Here is a 10,794-nt window from a genome sequence, read left to right on the forward strand (position 1 = left end):
ATAAACCTGTGCACCTATAAACCTGTCTTAACCATAGAATATATCTCTAGGATAAACTGTATTGTCCCTCAGTGTATGGAAGTGGCTGTAGTATCTTTTTTAAAAAAAAATAACAATAACTTCTTTGTTGCATGAACCAAGGCAATACAAATATATGAGTCAGCTTTTAGAAAAATAGATAATGGCCAGTTTCCAATAGTGAAAGCAAATTTAATCACAAGAAATTTGCAATCAAATTTGCCTTATATTCTTGTCAATTAACATGTATAGGATTGATCCACATTTTTATTGGTGATTTTTTCATTTGATGATATCGCTTCAAATCCCTATCCACTCAGACCAATCTATAGATAGCAACCAAGTTTGAGAATGCTCGCTGGGTCACATGAGGTGCCTGAACAACTTCCCCCTTCACCTCTGTATAAAAGCCATTGCTCTAACCTGCCTTCTTGGCCCAAACTATAATTCTTGAAACCATCTTCTCCGTATTTGACTCATGAAAACATTCCTTAAGCTTGAATATTGCCTTAAAATTTGGAACACATACGTCAAAATGGTTCACAGTAAGTTATGTTATTATCAAGACTTTTGTAGTCACTTTCTTTTTTTTTTCTTTTAAAGATCTTATTTATTTATTCATGAGAGACACAGAGAGAAGGCAGAGACATAGGGAGAGAGAGAAGCAGGCTCCATGCAGGGAGCTCGATGTGGGACTCGATCATGGAACTTCAGGATCACACCCTGAGCCGAAGGCAGACACACTCAACCCCTGAGCTGCCCAGGCATCCCTGCAGTCACTTTCTGAGTGGAATTTGCTTCATAATTACCTAGAAGTGAAGAAACCTGTTTAAGAAGAAGCCTTTGCTTTAAGGCAGTATTGTCATCCACAGCTACACTTCAATGCAGAAAATTGGGTGCTCATTGTAGACAATTAAGACAAGCCTAGAACTAGTTACTAAATTAAATTACCAAGAACACTTATCTAGCTAATATCTAGGCAGATAATGGTATGTCTTACTCTTAAGAATTATCTTAAATATGCCACATGAGTAAGACTGTTTCTTGTCCATCTCAGACACTGATCTATTAACAAGTTATTACTCTGAATAGACTGAATTACTGTTATTTGAGTACCATGTGGACACTCACTTTTGCAATTTATTAGTCATAGTATAAGGAAATACGGGATCAGTTTCTAGAATTATGCAGAGACCTAGGTTGGCTATATATTCCATATGTAGCATGTGTGTTCAGCTATACTGAAAACAGTACACAGCCTGTACTATCAGTCCCATACTGGCTGCACAGGGGATAGCTATTGTGTAGATTTGGTCCATTCAGCTTTTCTTGAGCTTCTACAGTCAGTCACTGCTAGGCTCTGAAGGATGCAGACTACTACTTTTCCTCTGCCTTTGAAGGGCTCTTATGTAAACCACTTGGAGCAGTGTGCTAAGTTTCTTGTCAGAGGCACATGAGATGTTTAGGAGAGCTCCTTGAGAGCAGAAGTTCTACTTTTTATCTCTTTGGCAGCTGGAGTACACTTAATAGATATTTGAATTGAACTGAATAAGTTATTCTTTAATAATTTATTATATCTGCCTTATAATATTTTACTAGTTCTGAATGTCTGTCTAAAAAAAGAGACCAGGGCAGCCCTGGTGGCTCAGCGGTTTAGCACTGCCTTCAGCCCAGGGCCTGATCCTGAAGACCCGGGATCAAGGCCCATGTCGGGCTCCCTGCATGGAGCCTGCTTCTCCCTCTGCCTGTGTCTCTGCCTCACTCTCTCTCTCTCTCTCTGTCTCTCATGAATAAACAAAATCTTAAAAAATAAAAATAAAAAAATAAAAATAAATAAAAAAAGAGATCATGTTTTGGCTAAAATTTACTACATGATGGCATGGAATCATTCTAGAGATTTGAAGGTAGATTTAATAAACAGGAGTAAAAGATTCAATATAGAAGATACACATATACACTAGAGCACTCACTGGAACAGGCAGAGAAGACTGATGAAGGGTGGGCAAGTGAAACTCATTAGGAAAAGAAAGACATTGAATTCAGAATTAAATGACAGCATTTACTGTTAGAATACATGTTGCTTGAGGGAAGAGAGACTTCTCTGTGATCATAAGTATCACTTACAGAACTAGCCCAGCTCAGTAAATATTCATTTAATTAGAACAAGCAGAAGTTCCTGATTATATAAAGATAAAAGATTTGATTTGGGGATGAAAAGGAAGAGAAATAAAGACAAAGAGGTAGATTTTTAAAATGAGTTATTCTCACACTAAAATGATATCAGTAGCAGCATGCTTTTCTAAAAATGCAGTAGCCAGGCATTAGTTTTGAGAGTTGCTAGTTAAAATGCAACTTTTCTAGTTAAGGGGGTTTAGCCAGAGGAGACCATAGTTTTTGTCCTCCCCTCTCCTTACCTAAGGAAGGAGGAAAATCATGGTGTGTTATTTTTAATACAATGAAAGAAAAAGAATCTGGTTTATATCATGTTGGAAACAAAAGTAACACCATATGTTGTGCCCACTGAGAGCCATTATGATAATGCATCAGTTAGAAAGTGTATAATTGCTCAGCTCAGAAATGGCACCAAGTCACACAACACTAACACCAGCAATCAGTGTCTGGTTATTTTTTTCTCTGACAGGTTAAAAATAAAAATAAGAATGATAATACAGCTTCTCCTCAACCATTGAAATATTTATTTTCTTATATAGTCTTATTTGTAGGCATATCCTTATTTGAGTAGATAATCACTATCTTTGTAATTAAAGATTTTTTTAATACATAGTCATGACCCTAATTTTTTTTCACTGGACTGAGGTTTTGTTTTTTACTGCTTCATTCCAATTTACCTTCTAGAGCACACCCTGCAGTTATTGCTCCCTCTTCTGAAATATTAGTAGAATGTCAATTATCTAAGCTTTTAAATTTTATCATTTTCTGCCTTAGATAGTCTCTTTTGTTGAGTTCAATCATAACATTTTAGCCCAATCCATGGATGAAGGCCAGGGGTCTTTGAGCATCTAATAATTATATGCATAATTGTATGGGTATTTATTGTTTGTGTACTTTTCTGGAAAGTTAATTACTTCATTAGACTGTAAAAGAGGTTTGGGAACAAAAAAAAAAATTAAAGCTTTGAAATCTTCACTATTAATCCCGGAAGCTCATAGAAAATATAGGTTCTCTCTTGCATTGTTTTGCCAAGTCCAAATTAATTCCCTAATATGTCAACAATATTTATTTACTATGTGTGCCAGTCATGGTTTTTTTAGTTCCTTTACTTTTTCTTGCCCCAATCCTATGCATAAATTCTATTGTTATCCCTGTTTTGCTGATGATTAAACTGAGGCAGTTTCATAAAGCTAGTCAGAAGAAAAGGCAGGCTCTACGCGGTTGGCTTTAAAGACCCTCTTAATTACTACACTGTATCAATTGTGTATATAACATCCCATTATTATATGCAGGTATTAGAGGATCCACAAGTAGATGCTCATTTGTATTGATGTATCAATATTACAGATTTCTGAATAGCAAGTTTGCTTTTCCAGCCTCAAGATTACAATCAATGAAAATACATTATCAAACTAATTCCACAGTATGTTCATTTATTTTTTAAGTACTTTTTACCCATCTGCCATGTGCTTAGCATTGTGCAACAATTCACTTAAATTATCTTATTTAATACTTGCAGTTGCATTTGAGGTAAACATGGTTATTCCACTTTATAGATGAGAAAACTGAGGTTCTGAGAAATTAATAACAAACCTCATATTATTTTTGAAGTGTCAAAAGTACATTCCAACCTGTGTCTCGCTCACTTAGAGGTTGCATCTCTTAGCTTCTACACTGGGCTGAGACATTGCTAAAATATCTTCTAAAGCTGGGGACAAAATTTGTAAGAATCAGCCTAGTTATTGGCAGTGCAAGGCAGCATAAGTGGAGACATGAAAGGCTACCCCATTTTTTGTTTGAGAAAATCAGCATTGTATTTATTATGCTCTTTCTATTTCAATTCTTACTCTTAGATCCTCTCCTCTGAACTCAAGACTCATGTAAACAACTGCCTTCTTCCTATCGCTGCTGGAATATCCAAGAGATACGTATCAATAGACATCTCACATTTACATTTCCAAAACCTGACACCTGATGACACTCTTAAAACTTCTCTTCCTTATTATTCCCATTTCCTTTTTTTAAAGGATTTTATTTATTTACTCATGAGAGACAGAGAGAGAGGCAGAGACAGGCAGAGGGAGCAGTAGGCTCCCTGCAGGGACTTGAACCCAGGACCCTGAGATCATGACCTGAGCCAAAGGCAGACATCTGCTGAACCATGGAGCCACCCAGGTGCCTTTTTTCTTCCCTTTTCCAATAATGACAATTCTCTTTTTTCAGATAGTTGGGCCAAAATCATGGGGGACACTGACTCTGTTTTTACTCACACCCAATATCCAAATTGTTGGCAAATATCACTAGATCTAGGAACATAATAGATAAAAAAAAAAAAAAAAATCTAACCACTTCTCACTTCCAAAGCTAATTGCTCCAATTACCATCACCTGGCACCCAGATTATTGCCATAACCTCTTTACTGTTCTATTTTTGCCCTAATACGCCATAGTCTATTCTCATCTGTGCGACCAAGTAACTTTATTAAAATGTAAATTAGGTTAAGTCACTTTAATGTTGCACTGTCTATATGAAAGCTACATTTGGCTATTGAAATTGATATTTAAATGAGTTGCAATGAAGTAAAACTTATAATTTATTTCCTTGGTCATACTAAGGAATGCTTAGTTCAAAGGCTTCTTAGCCACAGATAGTTAGTGGCTATCATCCATATTGGACAATGTGGATATAAAATATGTCCATCAATCCAGAAATTTCTTTCAGACACCATTACAATGACTTCCCATCTCACCCCACATGATATGGCACCCTATCCACTTCCCCCACCACTCATCAAACTTCATCTTCTACTCTCCCCTTTGCTCATTGAATTCCAATCTCATTGATTTCCTGGCTAGTTCTTAACATGCCAAAAGCATGTTCCTGCCTCAGGTCCTTTGTAGTTCCTATTCTCTCTACTTAAGGTCATTTTCTCTCTGATACCTACATGGTTTGTCATATCTCTGCTCAAATGTCACATTATTACAGAGACTTTCTGTGACCACTCTATAGAAAACAGCAACACATCCAGCTCTTGGACCCTCCTTATTCCTTGCTCTGATTTGTTTTTCATTAGGATTTAGCACCATCTGATACGTGATTTATTTACTTCTGTTTTTAACTTTCCCTCTGCTGTACACTCCTTAAACTAAGCTACCCAAAGGCAAGAATATTTCTTTACCGACTGTTTTATTCTAAACATCTAGTATACTTCCTGGCAGAGTAGGAAAATGAAAAGAAGAATAAGTAAAAGCATGAACTTTGTTTTATCTCACAGGAAACAGTGGCTGGGACAAGCTATGGAAAAAGTATGGAACCCGCTTACCTCAGGATGACCTCTGCCAGTATGTCACATCGTCTGACCTCACGCAGATGCTGGACAAATTGGGGATTAAGTATGAGTGTTATGACCTTCTGTCCACCATGGACATATCTGATTGTTTTACTGATGGCAATGAAAATGGAGAACTGCTTTGTGATTTTTTGACAGAAACCTGCAACTTTAACACAACAGCACCACCTGATCTTAAAGCAGAAATTATGAAAGATCTGCAAGAGTCTGAATTCAGTGTAAAGAAAGAGGGAAAGGTTCTTTTTAATAATAATCTGAGTTTCATAGTGGTTGAGGCATAAATATCAATCATGAGAGTGTACTCAAAAAATTATATTTTGAATAATGTTGATCATTTATTTCTGTATTAAAATTACAAACACATCTCGGTATAAGTAGAACATTGTCTCATATATAAAATCTAGAAAATTCCAAGACATTCTCAGATTTCCATGCAGAATCATATAGGATACTCTTTGTCTTATCCTATCCATTCTCCCTATCAAAAGGCCACATTCAGGTTAAATACCACATAAGCTAGAGAAATGAGACAACTAGTTTCACTGGCTTATTGACAAGAAAATCTTTTCCAATTTGTTGATTATACTGGAATTTCCCAAAATATTAATAAAACATGTACCATGGATTCTTTAAATACTAACAAGTATGTACTTGTTGATATATATGAAAAAGTATATGTTTATTGATTTTTTCTTCTTTTATTAAGAATTATTTGCCTGTGTACTTTCCTCTAGTAGTTTCTATCTTGTTTTTATTGATTACTAGATGTAAGCACCTTAGGATATTAGAAAATTCATTGTCATGTGTTCCATTTGCTTCCATTTTATTTTCTCTTTTCTCTTTATTATATTTTATCTTTGACTTTATAGATTTTGTTTTTTGATATACTGAATTTTTTTTCTATTTTATTCAGTCACATTTTAAGCTTTTTTTCTTTCTTAATTTCTGGGCTTCTGACACTTTTTTTTTTTTTTAAATTTTTATTTATTTATGATAGTCACAGAGAGAGAGAGAGAGAGGCAGAGACACAGGCAGAGGGAGAAGCAGGCTCCATGCACCAGGAGCCCGATGTGGTATTCGATCCCGCGTCTCCAGGATCGCGCCCTGGGCCAAAGGCAGGCGCCAAACCACTGCGCCACCCAGGGATCCCTTCTGACACATTTTTAAAGGCCTTTTTAAAACAAGGCTTTAGAATATTTACATATTTTATTATAAAAAGTTATAGTTTCACTTTAAAAAAATAAATCTTTGGTTATGTTTGAAATTTACCTAAGTGTAGAAGTCTGAGAAGATGGCCGAGTAGAAGGGCTCTAAGATCACCTAGTCCCACAGTAACTCATATCAGCATAAAATAACTCAGAAAATACCCCCAAAGACTGGCAGAAAAAACTCCACAACTACAGGTAAAGGAGAGGCCACATGTAATTGGATAGGAAGGGTGAATATGATGTGGGGAGCCAAAAGACCCTTGGCTGTCTGCAGTTGAGAGGGGACCAAGGGCATGGAGAAGGATGAGAAACAGTTACACCAGGGAGCCTCCATGGGGAAGAAGAATCCCCAAGACATTTGCCTTTGAAAGTGAAAGGGGCTGAATTTCATGAGTTCTTACAATCAGCAATATGTAAAGCCTGGAATTTTAAAAATTAGCAGGCTTAGCTCTGGGTAAGTCCAATGTATTATAAGAAACCGAGTTCCTGCCCTTAAAGAACAGCACAACAAATATCCCATGTAAATACAGCAAAGAAGTAGTAGTTTGAAAAATACCTGCCAAAACAGAGAGTCCTGTGTGTTTTGGGGGCCTTATTCCAAGCAACAGGTGACCTCCACATACACCTGGTTAAAATTGCCTCCCTGTCCACGTGGCCTTTGCAGAGCAGCACTGGCCAGCTCTGGTCTTCACAGCAACTTCATGTACCCTATAGAAGAGAACCAGCACCACCTTGTTAAAAGTGTGTGCTCCACCCACTACTTTCAAGAGCAGGAGATGTGGCTGACTTTCCTAACACATAAAAATAGACATGGAAGGTTAGACAAAATAAGGAGACAGAGGAATACGTTCCAAATGAAAGAAGAGGACAAAACCACAGGAAGAGACCTAAGCAATACAAATATAAGTAATATGCCTGATAGAGAATTTAATGATCAAAAGACAGACACTGGACTTGAGAAATGAGTGGAGGCATCAATGAGACCCTTAACAAAGTTATAAAAAAAGAACCAATCACAGATGAAAAATACAATAAATGAAATTAAAAATACACTAGATGGAATAAATAAGTTAGAGGAAAGAGAAGAAAAAATTAATGACTTGGAAGACAGTAATGGAAAGCAAACAAGCTGAGGAGGTAAAAGAAAACAAATATACAAAATGAGAATTTAGTGACTGCATCAAGGATAATAACATTTGCAATATAGGGATCCCTAAGAAGAGAAAGAAAAGGGAGCAGAAAATTTATTTGAAGGAATAATAACTGAAACTTCCTGAATCTTGGGAAAGAAACAAAAACCCAGATCCAGGAGGCACAGATATCCCCCAATAAAATCAACCCAAGGAGGTCCACACAAAGACAGACAATACTTAAAATGGCAAAAAGAAGTAATAAAGACAAAAAAAATAAAGCAGAAAGAGAAAAGACAATAATTAAAACTTTTAAGGCCAGAAGGGAATGACATATATGCAAAGTGCTGAATGGGAAAAATGTACAGTCAAGAATACTTTATCCAGAAAGGCTAGCAGTCAGAATAGGAGGAAGAATAAGGAATTTCTCAGACAAAAACTAAAGAACTTCATGACCACCAAACCAGCCTTTAACAGTCCCTGTTAAAAGGGGCTTCTGCATATGACATGATACTATATATAACCCTAAAGATTCCACACAAAAAAATACTAGAACTGATAAATAAATTCAGTAAAGTTGCAGGATACAAAATCAATGTACAGAAATCTATTGCATTTTTATATGCTAATAATTATGCAGCAAAAGAGAAATTAAGGAAACTATCCCATTTACAACTGCACCAAAACCAATAAAATACCAATAAAATACCAATACCAATAAAATACGGAATTAAAATGTCCGTATACCCAAAGCAATCTACACATTTATGCAATCCCCATCAAAATACCAACAGCATTTTTCAAAGAATTAAACAAATTATTCTAAAACTTATATGGAACCAGACAAGACCCCAAATAGCCAAAGCAATCTTCAAAAGGAAAAACAAAAATGGAGGCATCACAGTTCTGAACCTTGAGTTATATTACAAAGCATAGACCAAAACAGTATGATACTGACATAAAAACAGACACATAGATCAATGGAACAGAATAGAACACCCAGAAATCAATCCATAAGTATATGGTCAATTAATCTTTGGCAAAGGAGGCAAGACTATGCAATGTGAAAAAGGCAGTTTCTTCAATAAATGGTGTTGGGAAAACCAGACAACATACAAAAGAATGAAACTGGACCATTTTCTTATACCATAAAAATAAACTCAAAATGCATTAAGAACCTAAGTGTGGGACCTGAAACTATAAATATCCTAAAACATAACACAGCCAGTAATTTCTCTAACATCAGCTTCAGAAACATTTTTCTAGATATGCCTCCTGAGGCAAGGAAAATAAAAGCGAAAACAAACTTGCACTTGATGGGATGAGCACTGGGTGTTATTCTGTATGTTGGTAAATTGAACACCAATAAAAAATAAATTTATTATTTAAAAAAACTTGGGATTATATTAAAATAAAACGCTTCTGAACAGCAAAACTGGTTAAAAACAACCAACAAGATTAAAAGACAACCTACTGAATGGGAGAATATATTTGCAAATGATATACCCAATAAGGGGTTAGTATACAAAATATATAAAAAATTTATACAACTGCACACCAAAAAAATTCACTTAACAAATGAGAAGATATGAACAGATATTTCTCCAAAGAAAACACATATAACCAACACATTAAAAGATGTTCAACATCCCCCATCATGAGGGAAATGCAAATCAAAACTACAAAAAATATTCCTCACACCTGTCAGAACAGCTAAAATAAAAAAAATAAAAAAACATAAAAAACAAGTGTTGACTGGATGTAGAGAAAAAGGAACCCTAGAGCACCCTTGGTGGGAATGCAAACTGCTGTACTCATTGTGGAATACGGTATGGAGATTCCTCAAAAAGTTAAAGAGATATATGTACTACTATGTTTATTGAAGTATTGTTTACAATAGTCGAGATATGACAGCAACCCAAGTGTCCATTGATTAATGAATGGATAAAGAAGTGATTTTATATATTTATTCAATTATATAATGGAATATTATTGCCATAAAAAAGAATGAAATCTTGCCACTTGCAACAACATGGATGGGGCTAGAGAGTATAATGCTAGTGAAATAAGTCAGAGAAAGACAAATATCAAATGATTTCAATCCTTTGTGGAATTTAAGAAACAAAACAAAGGAACAAAGAAAAAGAAAAAAGAGAAAGAGAGACATAAACTAAGAAACAGACTTTTAAGTATAGAGAACAAACTGATGAGGATTAAAGAGTACACTGATCATGATGAGCCCTGAGTAATGTATAGAACTGCTGACTTACTATATTGTACACCTGAACTAATGTAACACTGTATGCTAACTATATTGGAATTAAAATTTTAAAACTTAATTTTAAAAAAAGGAAAAAAAAATAAAAAAAATTAAAAAAGGAAATTTACATAAGTGTAAGGAGTGAAAAAGAGAACAAACTGTTTATCCTCACAAAGATAGATTGCTATACATACTTTCCTTGGAGGGAGGGAAACTCCACAGACTTAAAATGCATTCTGTATCACTTATCAAATTTCCAGAAAATCTTGAATCTATTTCAACCCTCTAGAGTCTCTTATATTCCTCTAAGATCTCTTTTAAGAGCAAAAGTCATCCTTGGACAGGATTTCAGAGGATTTTTGAGAGTATTGAATGTGTTTATCTTTAATGGTGAACATCTATCATTCTTATAAAAGCAGTACATCTCTTTAAATAAGTAAATAATCCAGTAATTTATAATTAATAAGTAAAGACATATTTAAAGTAAGTAAACAATTACTACTTTCTGTTAGATACAGAACAACAGTTAGATTTTACTGAAGAGCTCATGGACCCTCATTCTCCCAGGGATGGAGCCTTCAACATAGTGTGGTGTTCACTCTTTCACATTACAGAGCTACCACTTAATGCTGCAGGATAATCACAGAGTTAACACCT

General features: G+C 35.2%; 1 protein-coding gene across 2 annotated transcripts in view; it reads left to right on the forward strand.

Annotated features, from left to right (window-relative positions):
• Positions 1-6,201, forward strand: part of HNMT (histamine N-methyltransferase) — a 46,356-nt gene extending 40,155 nt beyond the window's left edge. For both annotated transcript variants that reach the window (XM_038565099.1, XM_038565100.1), the window contains one exon: positions 5,465-6,201. In XM_038565099.1, the coding sequence (XP_038421027.1) occupies positions 5,465-5,820 (356 nt within the window). In that variant the 3' untranslated portion in view covers positions 5,821-6,201. The remainder of the gene's footprint in view (positions 1-5,464) is intronic.
• Positions 6,202-10,794: the final 4,593 nt, after the last annotated feature.

Source organism: Canis lupus, chromosome 19 (assembly GCF_011100685.1).
Source record: "Canis lupus familiaris isolate Mischka breed German Shepherd chromosome 19, alternate assembly UU_Cfam_GSD_1.0, whole genome shotgun sequence".
NCBI classification, from domain to species: domain Eukaryota; kingdom Metazoa; phylum Chordata; class Mammalia; order Carnivora; family Canidae; genus Canis; species Canis lupus.